Raw genomic sequence first — 21,026 nt, 5'->3', positions numbered from 1 at the left:
GGTTTCCTTCTTAACAGAAGAACAGCCCACACAGCCAATCGGGCCAGATAGAGGGAGGAGCTTCCTTCCTCTGAAACTGCGGTGCCAACATTTGGATGTAACACTGACACTGCAAAACAAGAGTTAAGGGCAGTGAAACTCCACTTTGACCAAAGGTTCAGAGTGGAGTTTGGCGAGGGAAACCCCAGGTCCCTTTTTGCCCTTAATTCTGTGCTGCTGCTGCTGCTGCTGCTGCTGCTGCTACTACTACTATGAATAGTTATATACTGCTCTTCAACCAAAGTTCTCAAAGCGGCTTACATAGAAAAATAAATAATACATAATAACAAGATGGTCCCCTGTCCCCAAGGGCTTACAATGTAAAAATAAACTTAAGGCAGACACCAGCAACAGCCACTGGAGGGATGTTGTGCTGGGGTTGGATAGGGCCAGTTGCTCTTCCACAGCTAAATATAAGAGAATCGCCACTTTAAAATGTGTCTTTTTGCACATTTAGCAGGGGTGTGTTTAATTAGCAGGGGTGAATTCAGAAGGGCAGTTTCAGAAACCGGAGGTGAAGAGACCTCCGGTTTCCTATCATGTCCAAATTGGGCCTTGGTTAAAGAAAGAGGGCTGAGGTTGAAAGACTGCCTCAGTACCAGGGGCATAACTATATTTGAATGGTGGTGATGGTGGTGGTGCACATATCCCTGGGCCCCTGAGGGATGGATGGTGGTGGTGGTGCTGCTCTTAGCCCTCTCCCTCCTGCCACTCCAACTCATAGGCACACTACAAGCTTCTGATCAAAGGACTCATCTCAGTAGTGTTGCTAGCCGAGCTTTTCTGTCAGGCTCCCAGAAGCCTCCCTGCCTATGTTCAAGTGTCCAGGCTTGGAGTTCATACTCTGTATATACCCAGGAGCCTCACAGTAATCGTGAGCTCTCCATTTGTACACATGGGGACAGGTCACTTAGTGGCTATGGGCTAGTCATGCCTAGATTTGGCTTCTAAACAAGCGAATTGGAAAGGGGAGTAGATGCATGCTTTTCCTCTGTGGGTCCACCCCAGTAGACCCCAGAAGTAACTCAAAGTGAGTTAACTCTCTGTCAAGGCCATCCTGCATTCAGGGTGAACCGTAGGAACCTAAGAGATGCACCCATCAAAAGTACTGATTAGATTACCAGACCTTTCTGTTTATGCAGATCCTTCCCCTTCTTCAGGTCTATACATTCGGTTTCTCATGACAAAAAGCCTTGGCATGCCTCAGGGATTCACACATTGTTACACTCAGAAAGAGCAATCAGCAACAATGCATCCCATAGAGGTCCATCCTGGCACCTCTAATCAGAAGGAAAGGGCAAGAGGAATTTGTCCCCAAGGCATGTTTTGGGATATAAGTATCCCCACTTCCATGAGCCAGTGTGTTCCTGCTCCTACCCTTGCTCATTGGATCCCATCTACACCACACACTTCGGAGTCACCAGCAGATTCAGTGATCTGCTGCACATCCACCATCGCAACCAGTGGTGTCCATTTGTTCATTCCACTTCCCAGGTTGGTCCTCTTACTGAACCATGCAGCTTGCCTAGTTGCCATTGGAAGCTGTTCCCATGGAGGCACCTTCCTCATGGGCACTTCTCCCTCTACTAATCCCTGTAACCCTCCTGCTTCCAATCACACTGTCTCGGAGAAACGAGATTCTCCAGCCTTCCCCGGAATCCTGAGGTTCCATCATCCAAATCAGGTGAAGTTGAATGTTTGTCCTGCAACTGGGTTCTCTCTATCCCTTCCATAGAGCTAAGATTCTCTCTCTCTCTCTCTCTCTCTCTCTCTCTCTCTCTCTCTCTCTCTCTCTCCTCTTTTCTTTTGCCCACCTGGGAACTTACACAATTATGACTCTAAGCTAAAATGCCTCATTGCAGTTCAATGTATTTCTGACAATAATATTGCTTTAACCATATAATTCTCTTTTCTGTACCCCCTCTTACAATAAATATATTCTTTTTATTTTGAAACTTAAATCTTGTCTCAGTCCAATCATTTCTTAAGTCCAAATGTTTGCACAAATTAAAACTGATGTAGAGCTGACCCCCTTTAAGAGCCATTCCCTCACAAAGCCATAACATTGGGGTGCTGACCAAACACCCCAGGGCAGTTCCATTATGAGAGGGGGGGGAGAAGTGTCAGGTAGCATCACTTCATCTTCCTCTCCTTCTGACTGACTGGCTGGTTAGTGCTCAGCTTCAGCTCACACTTCTTTCAGTCTGACTGACAGGTTCAAGAGTGACTGAAATTTCACTAAGCATTAGCCAGACAGTCAAGAGGAGTGGAAGAGGGAGAGATGCTGACTGTCACCCACCTCCCCTCCTGAAGTTGAAACAGAGCTGAAAATTTCTTCAATTAAAGGACCTTAGGAACCCTTTTTGAATCCTGCCCACACACACACTGTGACACAAAAAGTGTTTTTAACACATGGGTTCCTGAGGGCACAAATAGCAACTGAACTCACAAGAATGTAAGAATATAAAACAGGTATATTCATGCAAATATGCATTAGCAGAAAGGTTTCAACATGCATATTCCCATCCTACATATTTCTTTCTCCACTCCCCGCTCTGTCTCTAGAGCAGCCGGCTCAGGTCACAATCACACTTGGCCTCCCAGTACACCATGGGCCATTGGCACAGCAACCACATCACCCAGGTTGTGTGGGGGATTTGGGGGGCCCCAGGGGGGTAAGTCCAGGGGTAAGAGTACTTCTGATCATCATACTCCTTTTTTCTGCTCCCCACCCACCAAACATTCCTTAGCAACCAGGTTCAGTTTACCCCAAGTCCTGGGGCAAAATCTGGGACTCGGTTTCCCATGGCAAACTTTGAACTCCTCTCTTTCCTCTTTTCCTTTTTTTCTGGACCTCCCCACCTGCAAAACAGGAGGTACTGCTCTGGAGTGGTTCTGGTCCTTTCTTGGAGGGAGGGTCCAGAAGGTGGTGCTGGGGAACTATTGCTTGACTCCATGGCCATTGGCCTGTGGGGTCCCGCGGGATTTGGTTTTGTCCCCCATGCTGTTCAATATCTACATGAAACCGCTGTGAGAGGTCATCCGGGGACTTGGACTGAGTTGTCAGCAATATGCAGATGACACTCAGCTCTATCTCTCCTTGTTACCTGATCCTAGGGAGGCAGTGGATGTCCTGAACCGGGGGCTGGAAGCAGTGAAGGGTTGGATGTGGGCTAATAAACGGCGATTGAATCCGGACAAGACGGAGGTAATGTTGATCAGTAGGAGAACCAATCGGGATGGGGAGATTCTGCTGGTTCTGGATGGGGTTGCACTCCCTTTGAAGGAGCAAGCACGCAGCTTGGGGGTATTGCTGGACCCAGCTCAGCTTTTGGAAGTTCAGGTGGAGGCGGTGGCCAGGGGTACCTTTGCATGGCTTCGGCTAGTGCGCCAGCCCTTTCTCGAGAAGGCAGATCTGACCACAGTTACCCATGCCTTAGTCACATCATGACTGGATTACTGTAATGCACTCTATGTGGGACTGCCCTTGAAGAATATTCAGAAATAGCAGTTAGTGCAAAATGCGGCAGCTAGGATTTTGTCTGGAGCTGCCCGCTGGGATCACATCACACCCATTTTGAAAGAATTGCACAGCCATTTTGTTTCCGGGCCCAATTCAAGGTGCTGGTTTTGACCTTTAAAGCCCTTAATGGTTTGGGCCCTGGATACCTGAGGGACCACCTGCTCCCAAGGGCTGCTGCCTGTTTGACATGGTCATCTAAAGGGGCTCTGCTCCAGGTGCAGACAATGAGGGAGGCTCGGCTGTCGTGCACGTGGGACAAGGCCTTCTCTGTTGCTGCCCCCAGACTCTGGAATGCTCTCCCAGTGGCTATTCGCTCCTTGGTCTCCATCTTGGCTTTTAGAAAGCGTGTGAAAACTTAGCTTTTTACCCAGCTTTTTATGTGATTGTCTCCACTGCTGCTTCTTTGTATTTTGTATGGTTATTTTATGCATGTATTTTAAAATCTTTTTAGTTAGATCACTGTTTTTATTTTTTAGCTTAATATTTTAATTGTGTAATTTTTATAGTTTGGTTTTAATTTTTCTATGTGAACTGCCTTGGCATTGTTTTTAATGAAAGGCGATATATACATTTAACAATAAAATAAATAAATAAACATTTAGAACTGAAGATTTGGAAGGGTGATTTTAAAAATAGCTTCACGTATTATGAGATGTGACAAAACAGGAAAACTTGGTAGTCACATTGGTGAAACAACATGATCTAGTCTGAGTTAAGCATGTGTGTGTTTGTGTGTGCACACACGCGCACACACTGAGAGCTGTTTCCTTTACAAATAATATGCACGGGGGCCCAATCTGGATCAAGATTATGGTGCAGCAGTCAGGGTTATGGTACAGCAGTCAGGGTCCCTGCCATGGACCTCATCCATAGGGACCCAATCCAGCTGCTGCTTAACATTTTAAAAGTAACAAGCCGACCCCCGCACAGAGCATCTGCATGTTTTTTAGGGCCGGCTACCTCTCTCTCTCCCCCCCCCGCCCCAGTCTCTGGCCAGGCCACTGCCGGCCTTCGCGTTCGGGCCGGGCCCGCTGCCGCCGGCCTCCCCGGCCAGGCCGGCCCCCACCGCCAGCCTCCCCAGCCGGGCCAGGGCCCCCGCCACCGCTGGCCTCCCCAGCCGGGCCAGGCCCACCGTCGCCCTGGCCTTCATGGCCCGGCAAGGCCCGCCGCCCCCTCTGTCCTCCACTACAGATGCGCCTCAGCCAATCAGGTGCGTCCCTCCGCTCCGCTGCCCAGCCAATCAGCTGGGTTGCCGGGACGCATCCCCACAGAGGTTGAGGCACGTCTACAGGGATTAAATATATAGATGTATGTTCAAGTCAGTGGGAATTACTTCTGAGTAAATTCTGATGTTTAGCACTGTGCTGAGCAGGGGTGTAACAAGGTGTTTTATAGCTGCTTCTTTCATAAACACAAAGTAATTTTATGCATATTTAACTAAGAGTTTATACAGAAACAGCTCCATTTTCTCCTTCTCCTTTCCCTCCCTTTCCCTTTCTGACTCCACCCCCTACACTCTCTACAGGATCCCCACTGGGACAAACTTCTAAACGACAAAACAGAAAAGATTACTAGACAGAATACAACATGTCCCTCTTTTTTAAATAACAACCAGGATTGAATTAATTTAAAATTCAGTGACAAAGTCTTGGAGTCATTTAGGTGGTCTCCTGTCATGCACACTTCTCCTAATTCTTGGGTTCTCTGGTACAGGAGCTGTTTGTGATGGTGTTTTGCTCCTATGCCAATAATATCACACACTTCCCGTGGTTGAACTTTTGCGCATGCACGTGCACACATGCACACACATGCTTGTGTATATGTATTCCCCTGCTCAGAAACATGTTTAGCATGTATACTTACTACAGTTACCTCACATATTCATACAACATCCACAATGCTTCTATCTTTCTTCTTCACTGCCCCCCACCTACCCCAAGAAAACATCTATGTGCCGCTCTTGCACACGGGCCTCTTCTGAGCTTGTTACGCCCCTGCCCTTTCCCATACCTTCAGTGTTAAAGAATGTTTCCAAACACATACCAATAGTGGAATAAGGAAGAAAAACAAAACCCCTCCCTGGCCGTTGAGGAGTGCGGCTAAAAGGCCGAGAAGGTGTGAATAATTTTCCAATTATGTAAAGTTAGAACTTGATGGACACATTTCATGATTGATATTTCCACCTGAACACAGCTTTCCTAGCCACCCTCTTCTACACATGCACGAACACGAAGAACTCAAGACAAATTAAAGGGAAGCAAGATTCTGACCTGCCAAGGAAATTCCATGCAATTAAACACATCACTACTTAGAGTAATGAAACGGTTTTCAAGTCCAGTTCATGTGGTGGCCAGTCAAGTGTTCTCAGGACTTTACAACTGCAGTTCATGCCAAGACCATACTTGTTTACATTTGGAGGAATCCCATGTGATGCAGCAGGCTGGTGAGCCTGATTCCCTTCACACTTATGCACATGATTACTCCTCTTTATTCAAATAGATCGAAGCTTAACATTGAGACCAGATGTGGGCCATATGACCTTGGCTGGAGCAAATACACTCAATGAAGGGAAGACGTACTAGGAAGTTTGGAAACAGAAGCTACTGAATTGTGAAGCCCAACACAAATTAGAGAATTGAATGCCTCAGATCACGTCATGTGCAGACAGACAAAAGAGCGGCTGACATTCTAATGCTGTTCTTGTAGAAGGATCTTGCACTAGTGCGAAGCTGCTGTGCTAGTGAGTTGCACTAAATCTGGATTTCACGTTCCAGATTAGTGTGGAATCCCAACTTGTGGTCCTCCAGGCTCCAGATGTTGCTGAACTACAACTCCCATCATCCCCAGCCACAATTTGTGGCTGGGGATGATGGGACTTGTAGTTCAGCAACATCTGGAGGCTCACAGGTTGGGAATTCTTATACTAGCACAAACATATTTGTGGTTGTAGAACAAAGTGTGAAACCTCTGGCATGCCTCATATTTCCTTGGAAGGAACTTCCACACAACAGTACAGCTATGAAAACATCCTGAAGTAATGCAGTTTTTTGAGTATGTGCAGCATCCATCCCATCATATGTCTTTCACATCACATCTCTTTTGGCACTGAGGGCCAAACAAGTACAATGTGGGAATAAGATCTTCCATGGGATTTTAAAGTGTTAAGACCAGCAAGTGGTCCAGCCAATGGTCCAAGTTTCTTCCCTGGCTTCTCCAAGAAAGGGCTGAGAGAGATTCCTGTCTGTGACCTTGGAGAAGCCACTGCCAGTCTGTGTAGACAATACTGAGCGAGCTGGACCTATGGTCTGACTCATTAAATGGCAGCTTCTTATGTTCCTAATGGTGGAGCAATGGAAACTGTAAGCATGGCTTTGGGAAGGGTTTTGGTTTTTTTAAAAACACCCTTTCCTGTGTTATTTTTAAAATTAAAACACTGCAAAGCCCCACAGGTCGAAACACATAGGCATCCATATGATCCCTGCCTGTTTTATTTTATTTTATTGAATTTCTATATCACCTGATATAGAAATCTATATGTAATATAGTATAATTTCTATACCGCCTGATAGAGAAATCTCTAGATGGTGTACAAATTAAAACATAATATAAAATATAAAACATTTAAAATGCATAAAACAGATAAAAATCACAATAGATAAAAACACATTAAAATTTAAAATTCAGTTAAAAGCTTGTGAAAACAGGTACATCTTCAGGGTCCTCCTAAAAATCAACAGAGAAAGATTATTTCTTATTTCAGCAGGGAGAGCATTCCAAAGCCCTGAGGCAGCCACAGAGAAGGCCCATTACCTAGTTGCCAGCGAACGAGTTGCCGGCAACTGTAACCAGACCTCTCGAGACGATCTTAATAGGTGTCAACTTTCACAACAGAGAAGACGGCGCTCTCTTAAGCACCCTGGACCCAAGCCATTAAGGGCTTTATAGGTAATAACCATTACTTCGCATTTCGTTCAGAAACATATCAGCAGTTAGTGCAGTTCTTTTAGAATTGGTGTTATATGGTCCCTTCAGGTAAATCCAGAGAACAATCTGGCTGCCGCACAGGGTGTAGCTAGCCCGCTGGCGGCCCGTGTGCAGCCACGGTGGGCGCCAGATAGCCCCGCCCCCTGCGTCTGACATCAGAGGCAGGGGATAGACACGCCCCCGCGTCTGACGTCAGATGCGGGGGGGCGTGGTCTGGCTCCTAAACGGAGCCTTGAGGCTCCATTCGGGAGAAGCAGCTTAACTGCTGAAGGGGCCGCGTGGCCCCTTCGGCAGTTAGACAAAGGATGGTGCTGCGTTCGCCTTTGGAGGGAAGAGCCTCTCCTGGCTGGCGCTGCAAACGCAGCACCAGCCTTTCTTTAGCTCCCGAAGGGGCCGTGCGGCCCCTGCTTGGGAGCTAAACTACCACCCCTGTGGCTTGGGTTCTTTGAACCCGTTCGCCCAATTAAAGCTACGCCCCTGCTGTCGCATTCTGTATCATTTGTAGTTTCCAAACTATGTACAGAGGCAGCCCCATGTAGCGTACCAGCACATGTACCACAGTTTTAAGGTCATTTGTCTTCAGAAATGGACGTATCTGGCGTATCAGTCAAAGCTGATAAAAAGCACTCCTGGCCACTGCCTCAACCTGAGAAACCAGGGAGAATTTCGGATCCTGGAGCACTCCCAGACTACGAACCTGATCTTTTAGGGGGACTGTAACCTCATCCAGATCTAAATCATCTCTCGGATCCTGACCCCCTACAGACAGTACCTCCATCTTGTTTGGATTAAACCTCAGCCAGTTATCCCTCATTCAGCCCAATATCGCCTCCAGGTAGGCACTTAGGAGAGTCATGCCATTTCCTGATGAAGTTGGTACAGAGAAATCGATCTCGGTGTCATCAGCATATTGATAGCATCCCAAACCAAACTTCCTGGCGATCTCTCCCAGCAGTTTCATGTAGATGTTAAAAAGCATTGGAGACAGTATGGAGCCTTGTGGAACCCCACACTTCAGCTCTCACTTTTCAGAGCAATAGTCTCCAAGAGACACCATCTGTGAATGTGAGCCCTTTGGGGACAGGGTTCGATCTTATTTGTTTGTTATTTTCTGTGTAAACTGCTCTGAGCCATTTTTGGAAGGGCGGTATAGAAATCAAATTATTATTATTATTTTACACAGTCAGACAGCTGTTATTGACTGGTTTGTTTTATCCAGACATCGAGTCCTTCCCAAGGACCTGGGATGCCAGAATTTTATTGTCAATGTTGTTGCTGTTGTTATAGATATTGTCGCAGAATATAGGCTGTTCCCAGGAAAGCTGCTTTTTGCAATTGGCTGATGGTGATTTCTGTGGCCCCTATGGTGTTGAGGTGCTCTTCAAGGTCTTTTGGAACTGCACCCAGGGCGCCAATGACCACTGGGATTATTTTGGTCTTTTTCTGCCACAGCCTTTCAATTTCAATTTGTAGATCTTTGTATTTGGTGATTTTTTACTATTTCTTTTTCTTCTATTCTGCTATTCCCTGGTATTGCTATATCGATTATTTTGACTTGTTTTTCTTTCTTCTCGACTACAGTTATATCTGGTGTATTGTGTGGCAGATGTTATTATTATTATTATCTGGAATCTGCCAGAGAGGTAGGAACGGAACCACTGTAAAACAGTGCCACCCAGTCCAACCTCCTTAAAGTGACCCAACAGAATACCATGGTCAATGGTATTGAAAGCTGCCAAGAGATCTAAAAGGATCAGCAGAGTCACACTCCCTGTGTCGATCACCAATTGGAGATCATCCATCAGGCCGACCAAGGCAGTCTCAACCCCATAGCCCACCCGAAAGCCAGTCTGGAAAGGATCTAAATAATCTGTGTCATCCCAAACTGCCTGGAGCTGAGAAGCAACCACTTGCTCAGTCACCTTGCCCAACCAAGGAAGATTAGAGACAGGTCTGTAATTAGCTAACACTGAGGGATCCTATGCAGGTTTCTTCAAATAAGGTCTAATAACAGTCTCCTTAAGACAATGAGGCATCCTGCCCTCCCTCAGAGAAGCATTTATGACCTGACTCTCTCTGATAATATGACTGCCAGATGAAAACAGCCAAGGAAAATGTTTTGCCAGGAAAATGGCCCAGGAGAAAAAGGATAAACTTCCTTTTCTTAGAGCTATGGTCCCAATCTGAACTGCCCTCCTCTAGGACAGTTAACACTTGGTTGGAGGGGGAAGCTGTGAGAGTCCCCATTCATGGATCTCCCACACCATCATCCCCAGAGAACAAGGAATACAAAACAAGTAAGGTTGAGCATTTAAATGGACAACTGCTGTTGGTGTGGAGGCATTCACGTTTCCAGTTCAACAATATATTTTTGTGTTCCTCCTAATGAAAGAAATCAGGCCGAAATTTGGGGAGGGGCAGAGAAAAATTATGGGGGGCGGGGGCTGGAACTGCCCTAGTCCTTTCCCCCTGGCTATGGGTCTGAAAGAGATGTGTGTAACTTGAAAGCTTTCTATACTGTAAGATGCTGATCTCAAAAATACCCAGCTGTAGTATTGTAGTTACTACTTGACTGACGGATAAGATAATTTTCTCAGTGTTCAGTTACTGATGCGTTTCTGATTTTTATCTAATAATTGAGCATTTCCTCTAAATGAACTTGGCTGCTCAAATGTCAGCTCTTACTCTGAAGGTACTGTATCAAACAACTTTGCTAGTATATATTGTCTGATATTCTGAAACTTGATAGGATTTGGTGGTGGAGTTGTATGACACACTGAAGAATGGACAGTTCATTGGTACCTACATGCAAAAAGATGTGCTCTAACTTTGTCTTGTATTATGGGATGCCCTTCCAGAAGACTTGCACTTGGTACAATATATAAAAAAGATGGCCACTCATCAGTTATGATATTTCTAGTTGTCATCATCATCATTGGTAGGAAAATGTACATTTTGAAGTTAAGATTTCCAAAATTCTTCTAAATGACATATCAGCCAGGGGTGTGCCAAAATGTGATTCGGCATCCGAATCGTGGGCACATCCCTTTAAAAACGAAGGCTTACACAGCCCCTTTAAAGCGGAGAAGAGCAGGTCCATACCTGCTCCTCATAAGAACATCCCCGCCTGATCAGGCCCAAAGCCCATCTAGTCCAGAATCCTGTTTCACACAGTGGCCCACCAGATGCCACTGGAAGCCTACAGGCAGGAGTTGAGGGCCTCTCAACTCCTGATGCCCTTTCTCCTGCTGTTACTCCCCTGTAACTGGTACTCAGAGACAGCCTGCCTTTGAGGCTGCAGTTGGCCCTCAGCCCTCCGACTAGTAGCCATTGATAGACCTCTCCTCCATGAAGTTATCCAAACCCCTCTTAAAGCCATCCAGGTTGTTAGCTGTCACCACATCTTGTGGCAGAGAATTCCACAAGTTGATTATGCATTGTATGCAAAAGTACTTCCGTTTGCTGGTCCTAAAATTTCCCGGCAATCAATTTCATGGGATGACCCCTGGTTCTAGTGTTCTGTGAGAGGGAGAAGGATTTGCCTTTCTCCACTTTCTCCACGTAATGCATTATTTTATAGAGCTCTATCATGTCTCCTCTCAGTCATCTTTTTTCTAAACTAAATAACCCCAGGTGTTGTAACCCTGCCTCATAAGAAAGGTGCTCTAGGCCCCTCTGATCACTGCCACTGCTGTAATCCCAACACTCCCCGCAGCTATGCCTGCATGCTGGTGGGGCATCTCCAAGCTGTCCTTGCATGCCAGCATTGTGCAGGGGCAGCTGGGAGATATCCTGCTGGCATGTGGGCATACCTGGGGGGGGGCAGGATTACGGTAATGTCAACAGTCGGAGGAGTAAGTATGGACCTGCTCTTCTCTGCTTTAAAGGGGCTGTGTAAGTCCACATTTTTAAAGGGATGTGTAAGCCGCCATTTTTAAAGGGATGTGCCCGTGATTCGAATGCTGAATCATGTTTCAAGCACATCCCTAATACAAGCTATACTTGCCCATGCCAATGATTTGTTTTTCTGATCCACTCGGAGACAGCATTACTTTCTCACCGTAAAACAATTCTACTTAATTATGTGCAACAAATATGTTATATGATGGGTGGGCAGAAGGTATATTGATATCTCCTAGTAGATCTCAAGGCAATTTGCAGTGGACTTGCAAAGGTTTCTGACTTCCAATTGTTGAACAAAAGTGACAACAAAAAAGTCCTCCCTCCTTTCTAAATTAGGCTGCTGAAATGAAGATAGCCCGGGGGGAAACTAGAAGTGGATTTTGTTGCGAAAGGATTGTGGGCTCACTTCTAGTATTGGAAACAAATCCCTGGGCTGAGCATGTGCTCAGAGGCAGTCTGCCCTTGAATTCTAAGGGAGGCTTCACACAGTAGAGTGGCAAATAAGTAAGGTAAAACCTCCCATTCCTGGCAAGTGTGCACTGCTGCTGCTTCCATGTTGTGCAGACCCACTAATGTCAAGTGGAGAATGTTGGGTTCCCTCCATCACCCAATGCTCAGCCAACATTTGAAACTAACATTTGCAGTTCAGTGCAGAACGCAGACCCAACATATGCCACCTGACATTGGCAGGTTTGCATGGCATGGAAACAGTGGCGTGGAGGACAGGTCTATCATGGCTACTAATCTGATGGCTATAGGCCACTTCCAGCTTCAGAGGCAAGATGCTTCTAAATACCAGTTGCAGGGGAGCAACAGCAGAAGAGAGGGCATGCCTGTGGGCTTCTCAGAGGAATCTGGTGGGCCACTGTGGGAAACAGGATGTTGGACTAGATGAGTTTGGGGCCTGATCCAGCAGGGCTGTTCTTATGTACCAGGAGTGCATGCTTGCCAGAAACTGATGGTTTTCTCCCACTTACTTGCCGCAGTGTTGTATGAAGCTGCCCTAAGAGTATGTCTGCCCCTTCTCCAGAGTCACAATTTTGCATTTATTGGTGTAGCTCAGGGTTCTAGTAAAAAGCAACAAAGCAGAACCTGCAAATCTGAAGTATGTCTATGCTGTAATAAAATGTGAGTGCATGCATGTAGATTGAAGAAAGAGTGTGTCAGGTTCAGAAAGGAAGGGAATCTCACAGCAAGGTCCTTCAGTCTTTCATATGCTAATATCTACCTACCTATCTACCTACAGAAGAATCAGTAAAGGCTCTAACCAAACTATGCCAGCAAATTGGGAGAACGTCACAGTGGCTAGCAGATTGGAAGAGGTCAGTCTACATATGCATACCAAGGAAAGGAGACTGAACAGATTGCGCAAACCATCGCACAATATCCTTAATTTCATATGCTAGCAAAATAATGCTCAGGATCATCCAGCGCAGATTAGAGCCCTACGTGGAAAGGGAAATGCCAGATGTTCAAGCTGGTTTCAGAAAGGGCTGAGGAACAAGAGACATCATTGCTGATGCACACTGGATAATTGAGAAAGCCAAGGAATACCAGAAACAAGTCAATATGTGCTTTATTGACTACAGAAAAGAGTTCGATTGCATTGATCATGTCAAGTTGTGGAATATCATTAGGAAAATGGCCGTCCCAGAACACCTCATTGTTCTCATGAGAAACCTATATACAGGACAGGAAGACACAGTCCAGATGGAACATGGTGAAACAGAGTGGTTCCAGATCGGCAAAGGAGTAAGACAAGGCCGTCTACTTTCTCCTTATTTATTCAATTTATATGCTGAACATATACTGAGAGAAGCTGGATTGGAAGAAGAAGAGCGTGGTTTTAAAGTTGGAGGAAGAAACATCAATAACCTGCGCTACGCTCTGATAGCTGAGAATGCAAATGATCTGCAAGCTCTAGTAATAAAAGTCAAGGAGGAGCAGAGTGAAAAAACGGGACTACAATTAAATGTCAAGGAGACTAAACTAATGACAACGGGTACAGCAACCAGCCTCAGAGTTGACAATGAAGACACTGAAGTGGTGGATAGCTTCTGTCTTTTAGGATCAACTGACAACAGTAAAGGATCCAGCAGTCAAGAAATACGCCACAGACTAGCACTTGGTAGAGTTGCAATGAAGGCCTTGGAAAGGATATTTAGATGCCGTGATGTGTCTATAACTACACAGATTAGAATTGTTCAGACAACGCTTTCCCCCGTGACACTCTATGGTTGCGAAAGCTGGACTTTGAAGAAGCAAGATAGAAAAAGCATTGATACTTTTGAACTTTGGTGCTGGAGAAGACTTTTGAGGATACTATGGACAGCCAGGAAACAAACAAATGGATCATAGAACAAATCAATCCAGAATTTTTACTTGAGGCACAAATGACCAGGCTCAAATTAGCATGCTTTGGACACATTATGCAAAGATCCAGCTTCCTTGAGAAGCCTATCATGCTGGCAAAAGTTGAAGGAAAGAGAAGAATTGGACGACCAGCAGCAAGGTGGATGGACTCAATTATGACAGCAATGAATGCACCACTGAGAGACCTAAAAGACCAAGTTGAAGACAGATCATCCTGGAGAGAATCTATCTATGTTGTCACTAAGAGTCGACACCAATTTGGCGGCACTTAATCAATCAACTAGCAATCAAGCAATCAGTTTTGCACACTTTTATTCCAACATTATTAACCTTGAATAAGAAGGCCTGTCATCTGGAAGGCCTGTTCCCACAACTATCTGGATAGCTGTAAAAACAGAAAACAGTTTGCAGCCTGAGGAAGCTCTATCTGCCACCATGTGCAGGATTTGGTGAGTGTGATATGCCTAGAGCTAAATCCTAACCTGGCATGCAGATTTCCCCCAAATGCTTTCCTCACTATTACCATGGACCTAATTGCGAACAGCATCTCTTCTATGATCATGAACAGAAGTGAATATGCATGGATAGAAGTGAATATGCACTGAAAAGCAGAGGTGGGAAATCCACCTCTTTACCAATCAAATGTTATTGTTGTTATTATTATTCTGCTTTTCAACAAAATGTTCTCAAAGCAGTTTACTTGTAATAAAAATAAGAATATGGTTCTGGTTCCATGTCTCCAAATGGCCTTACTGTTGGAGACGCAGCTTCTGATAGCATCGACTCTTAGCACCAGCAACCCTATTTGACCACTAGCGGCATTAGGAGTAGAGACAGCCAGTAAGGGCATGCCTCTCGGACTACATTTTCTCTACTCTATTTCCCCTTTGTTAGACTGATAGTCTCAGGTTCCATTCTCTCATCTGGGCATTTTCCACACAAAGCCCTTTAGCTCGCATCTCCTCCGGAATGTATGTTCACATATCGGGCAGATTTACCCTGAAGTCCCTGCGAGCTACCAGGGAACACTTCACATACCATTTGGGTTTTTCATAGTGCGTTAAGAGTGTAGCGTATATAAACTGGATTGTTTAACTCCAATTTATATCTGGGGTTAAAAAATCCACTTTTTGCGTCAGTTTTTGGGTACAACTTCGAGTTCTCAGTAAAGCCTTGCAGTAAACCTGCTGTCTGGGAAAGCTCCTGGAGAGAGAGACTTCCTTCTTCTCCCTCTCTTCTTCCTGTTAGGGATGTGCCCGAAATGCGCCGGCAGGGGTGGTACTTTAAGGGCGGGGAGGGTGTACTCACCCCTTCCGCCGCATTTTCCCCACCGGCGTTCTGTTATTTGTAAGCCCCTCGGGGTGGCATCGTTCCTCCCTGCTGCCCCGTTTCTCTCACTGGCTGGAAGTAGCGAGCGTGCGTGCGCCCCTTGTGTGTGTGTGCCCATCTGCCATGCACGTGCATGTGCACGACGGGCGCATGTGCGCTCGCTACTTCTGGCCACTTCCGGCTGATGAGGGAAACGGGGCAGCAGGGAGGAACGCTGCTGCCCTGAGGGGATTACAAATAACAGAGTGCCGGCGGGGGAAATGCGGTGGGAGGAGTGAGTGCACCCTCCTCCACCCTTAAAGTACCACCCCCGCTGGTGCCGAAACCCACCCCCCCAAGCCGAAATGTTTTGGAGGCCTTTATAATGGCCTCCGAAATGTTTCGGGCTCAAGCCTACTTCCTGTATTTGGCTAGCAGCTAGGAATGTAGACTTCATCTATCTCCCTGATGGATTTCCTAAATAAATTACTTTAACTCCAGGTCTCCACACAATATTAATTAGTGCTCTCTTAACCTGTGCATGTCCACTGCAGATGGGGAAGATAAAAAATCTCCCCAGAAAGCTAACATAATCTAACCCCTCCCCCCCCACAAACACACCAGCAACAGTATTCAGAGGAATGCTATGCTTATGGTGGATAGGACCAGTTGGATAGGACCCCGGATAGGACAGGGGAGACCCGAGTTCAAATCCCCATTCAGCCATGATACTTGCTGGGTGACTCTGGGCCAGTCACTTCTCTCTCAGCCTAACCTACTTCACAGGGTTGTTGTGAGGAGAAACCTAAGTATGTATTACACCGCTCTGGGCTCCATGGAGGAGGAGGAAGAGCGGGATATAAAATGTAATAAATAAATAAATAAACATAAAAAGAATCACAGCTTTGAAAGGCGTCCCTTTCTTTATCCAGTCAGCAGGGGTTAGAACTGAGTAATCTCTGAGTTGCAAACACTGTGTGTGCCGTGTGCACGCACATACATGTGCAAGCAAAATTAAGGAGTCAGGGTCTCCTAAATTTTGCTTCCACACACATGAGATTTTCTAAGTGCGCGATAAGAAAACAAACAGCTACCTGACCTATGCAGCAACTCAGGCATCAGTGCCAAGTCCACTTTTTAGGTGTCAGAGGCTATCGGGCACTTGAATTTTTGCACTGTTAATTAAAGCATTTTGAGGCCCTGTAATCTAAACTCTCATTCATCTCCCCAACTGAGAGAGCAACAAGTTGATTAAAGGGCATTAAGACTAAGGTTACTAGTCTGTGTTAAGAAACCTTGTGTCATACATTTCCTCAGTAGAGATTAAGGTCCTTTAATCACCCTGCCCTATTCACAATCAGAATGGATGAAGGGCTTGCAAAAGTATGATTCTCTTGACTTTTAAACATTTCAGACTGAAAATATTAATACCTATGTTTGGGATATGTTATTCTCTCCGGTTTATAATTCACTCTTAAAACTCAAAATACTTTGAGGGGAGCTGGTTCACAGAGATTTATAAATTAGATTTTCATAACCACGGTTGCAACCACATGCTCCCCCCTCCCCCAAATGACAACCAAGATTGCATACTTCTCTTCCCTCACACTGGGGAGTCTTAATACATGGTTTTGCGCAGTGGAACCAGGAGGTATTTACTCCAGAATCCGGACTGATTCATGCAGAATATATGTGTGTCTATGTGATTTCTTCTTCTTCTTCGCTCCTTACGTGGCACAGCACACCCGTTATTATAAATATATCGGCTGTCTGATTTCAAGTAACTCCCAACTCTCCGTTGCTTTCTTTCGGAACTTGGGTCGTCGTGTCTCTCATGCCTTGACCTCGTGAGCGATTCTTAGACGCCCAGACCCTCCCAAGGCAGACCTAGTTCAAGGAGATCTCCGTGGGAGAGAGTGGGGTGCGGCGAGAGGGAAACTGGGGTCTACGCGCCCGGCGCCACCCAGCAAGCTGTGCGTGCCAACCCGGAGAGGTGGGTGGGGTTGGAGCAGTGCTGCCGAGCAGCTCTCCATGGGGCAGCCCCGCTCTCTCCAGCCTCAAGGGGGAGGGGTCGGGGGTCGGCCCCTTCCCCCCCCCCGCGCCCTCTCCCTGCGCGATCCCGGTTAAATGCGGCGCTCTCCGCTCTCGCTCCTCTCAGTTCCGAGCAGCGGCAAAGAGGCACTGCAGCGCGCAATCGCAGGGCGCAGCAGTCTCCCCATCGTCTGCGCCGCCCCCTCCCAGGCTCCCGGCTTTACCTGGACCAGCCCCACGGGGGAGTCGTACTCCCGTCTTCTGCTGAGTTCCGCGGCTGCTCCTCCGCGCCTTCCAGCCAGCCGAGGTGAGTGAGGGGCTCCGGAGATAACCGGGCACCTGTAGGGCGAGAGTGTAACAGGGCTGAGCGCGTGATTGACGGGCACAGTATACCTACGCCGCGCGGAGGTGGGATCCCTGACTTGTGCCAGCCTGATCTCCAGTATTGGGGGGCAGATGCGACACCACCAAGGCAAGGGAGCAGGTGGTGTAAGTCGCTGCCTCGGCGATAGAGCGTCTGATTTGCATGCAGAAGGTCCCAGGTGGCATCTCTGGGGGGTAGGACTAGCTTCTTCCTGCCTGAAGCCTTGGAAAAGCTGCTGACAGTCAATGTATAGACAGTACTAAGCTAGATAGACCAAGGGTCTGACTCCGCATAAGGCAGCTTCCTATGGTCTCTGTTTATTTTCCAGGCACCCGGTCTGTGTGGATAGGTTGATACCCACAGCCTTGGAAAGGCTTGTTATCTCTCAAAGGCTCTTGCAGGCAAGCAGCACCCCAGAACAAAGACACCCCCCCAACTTTTAAACTGCAACAAATCCAACCGAAAGATATCTGTGCCCATTTCCTTTAATTACTTACTTGCATTCATTTATATCCTGCTCTTCCTCCACAGAGCCCAGAGCAGTGTCCATGGCTATGTTTATCCTTTCACAAGTGCAGGAAGGTGAGGAGGAGGGGGAGTGTTGCTAGGTGGAAACCTCACAGCTACATGGGACCTTTCCCCCCTACATTATCTACATGTCTACTTAAGTGAGGACAGGATGACTGGTGTGATGGTGAAGGGATATTTGGAAAGGATCATCTCCCCATCCAAAGTATTGGCAGAATATTTTACCTAAACCTAAAAATCATGCTGTATAGATTAACATCCAGCTTCTTCCAGAGAAAGAGATTCCTGGATGGCTCATATTCCATTGCTCATGATGCAACTTGATTCCATTTGCTTCTCAGATTTCCTATCAGCAGCCCTAGTGGTCAGTGTTTCTGCAGCCTCTTTTTATGACAGCTGGTTAGATCTCTGAAAATTGCTTTCATCTCTCCTTTCATTTCTTCACTGTCTATGCAAGGCATGCTCAGCTAGACTGGCAGCCTTTTGGGTTCTGTTCTGCTTTGGCATAACACCTTTAGCATCTCATCACTGTCCTTGGCATCCTTTCTTTTTGAAGATGTGAATCGCCAAATTGAAATAGATTTCTGTCTTTCTTACCTGGAGAACTGTAGCTGCATGCATTCTGACTTTTTTGTGGAGGATGCTCTGGGTACCAGGATCTGGCTTGTGGTGGAGGCAATATGACTGCTTCCATAGGAAGATGGTTTATACCATCTAGCTCAGAATTGTCCACCCTGGCTGGAAACAGCCCTGCAGGGTTTCATGCAGATATTTCTTAGCTCTCCCTGGAGATGCCAGGGATGGAACCTGCACCTTCTGCTTGCAAAGTAGCTGCTCTTCCATTGAGCTATGACCTCTTTCCCTTTATCCCATTATCTCACTCCATGTTCTCACCAGTCTGCCAATTCATGTATATCATCTCAGAGGTTCTAGTTTAGAGGCCTGCACAGTGCTTAAGCATACTGAGAATCAGAATGGGATGATGGGGCCATAGCTCTGTGGTACCACATCTGCTTTGCATACAGAAGGTCCCAGCTTCAATCCCTGGCACCTCTGGGTATGGTTGGGAAAGATTCCTGCCTGAAACCTTGGAGAGCTGCTGTTGGTCAATGTAGACAATATTCAGTTAGATGGACAATGATCTGACTTGATTCAAGGCAGCTTCCTCTGTCCCTGTGAGGTAGAGAGTCATGGTCCCCAGGCTAACTAGAGCTGGAGGGTCAGCTTCAATCCAGCACAGTATACTTCCAGGATCTGTTGCTGGTATCAGCCTTGGACACCAAGCAGCAGCTGGTGCCAGGTGGACACCAACCAAGGAGCTGTTGGTTGGTTGACAGCTACCTTGGACACCAGCCAAGGATGTGTTGCCGGCCAACCATTTTAGACTGTGAGCCTTTTGAGGGACAGGGAACCTTCTTCTTCTTCTTGTTGTTGTTGTTGTTGTTTTTCTATGTAAACTGCTCTGAGAACCTTTTTTGTTGAAAAATGGGATATAAATAATAGTAGTAGTACATAGTGAGCTTGGGAAACCCGCGCGGCCACTTGGAGACACAGAGAGAGGTTTAGTTAGCTGATCTGAAGCAGGTACTTCAGAGATAATCACCTTGGTGTGGTTTGAAGAGCAGGAGTCCTCAGAGGGAGCAAGAGTATAAAGCCCATGACTTGCAACACCAAGGGATGGTGGTGATAAATTCCTAAATGCAGATGCGTCACTCAAGGATGCTTCACACATGATTATTTTCTTGTACACATTTGACTTCTGAGTAGAAAAGATATGTATACCACCATGTGATAAATGCACAGGTGTGCTGGTAAAAGTAGTAGATAATATCACCCAATTCAGACATTATGCTGTATGAGTGTACAGATGTCTGTACAGTCGTGTGCATGTTTGAGTGAATGACTGTACCTGTGTTCTTTTAAAAAGTGAACCTGGATACAGACCCTTCAAATGATAGGAAGTATACTTCTGTACCTGTGTTCAGCATATCGTGAATGACTGTACCTGTGTACATTGTGCACTCATAGTACAAGTGTTGAACCTAACATGTGAATGAGCCTTATCACATCTTGAGATGTGCATATATTTTACTACATGGAGGGTAAACTATATAGCAAAACCATCCTGTGCAAAGCAACCCTCAAGGGACTAGAGGCAGGATCCTATATTCTCCTTCATTATGAGAACCAATCTAGTAATTTAGTTCACTATTATGTCACATGCATATCCTGCCTGTCCTCCAGACTGTTCTCAAGTGGTGTCAGTGGATCCCCACCCAATTTGATCCTCACAGGAATCCTGTGAGGTAGGTTAGACCAGGGCTTCTTAAAAGGCAAATTCTGAACTGCACAATGGTATGCGAGTGTAATTTGTGTGTGTGGCATGCATTGCTACAGCAGGCACCGATATCTTTTCTTTGTCTGCGCACACATATTTTGTTGCCTAGAATCACATTCCATGAAAAATTTTAATCTATATAGAGAACTGGAAATCTGACAGCAATATTGCAGAAGAGTGTTATATTCATTGTTGAAGACTCTGTTGGGAGTAGCAGTGGAGGCTGTGGGAAGCGTTTTTGGCAGGGCGTGGAGAAATGGGCACACTTGATCAGGGTCTGGGTTCTAGAGAAGCCTGGACTACTCCATTTTCTTTTCTCATTATTATTGGTCACTTTTCACGTCATCTAATGTAATACAGCCGTTGCAACAATTTGAATTTTTAAACTGCACAAATGTTCCTTTAGAACTAAACTTTTCAATACTACTACTAATAATAATTGCACATTTTATGTCCAGCTGTACATTAAATTCAGTGGCCCAAGGCCACTGAATAAGTGTCATGACTTGAGTGGGGGTTTGAACCTGGGTGCTGCTGGTCCAAGTCCAACCCTTTGTCTGCTACACACATTGTCTTGAAGGCACAAAATCGGAACCATTAACAGAGAAGAAGGAAATGATGCACAAATCAAGCTA

The 21,026-nt window shown here is 46.2% G+C and overlaps 2 protein-coding genes across 5 annotated transcripts in view; one reads left to right on the top strand and one right to left on the bottom strand.

The window, feature by feature from the left end:
* Window positions 1-18,076, bottom strand: part of RBPJL (recombination signal binding protein for immunoglobulin kappa J region like) — a 64,251-nt gene extending 46,175 nt beyond the window's left edge. For all 4 annotated transcript variants that reach the window (XM_053247141.1, XM_053247144.1, XM_053247142.1 and 1 more), the window contains exons 1-2: window positions 18,023-18,076; window positions 17,386-17,500 (exon numbers count right to left, since the gene is read on the bottom strand). In XM_053247141.1, coding sequence (XP_053103116.1) covers window positions 17,386-17,500; window positions 18,023-18,032 — 125 coding nt within the window. In that variant the 5' untranslated portion in view covers window positions 18,033-18,076. The remainder of the gene's footprint in view (window positions 1-17,385; window positions 17,501-18,022) is intronic.
* Window positions 17,076-21,026, top strand: part of MATN4 (matrilin 4) — a 62,404-nt gene continuing 58,453 nt past the window's right edge. Inside the window, exon 1 of the mRNA XM_053247137.1 lies at window positions 17,076-17,468. The gene's annotated coding sequence lies outside the window, so the exon portion shown is untranslated. The remainder of the gene's footprint in view (window positions 17,469-21,026) is intronic.

This window comes from Hemicordylus capensis, chromosome 4 (assembly GCF_027244095.1).
Source record: "Hemicordylus capensis ecotype Gifberg chromosome 4, rHemCap1.1.pri, whole genome shotgun sequence".
Classification (NCBI taxonomy): domain Eukaryota; kingdom Metazoa; phylum Chordata; class Lepidosauria; order Squamata; family Cordylidae; genus Hemicordylus; species Hemicordylus capensis.
This window is presented reverse-complemented; position numbering and strand designations above follow the sequence as displayed.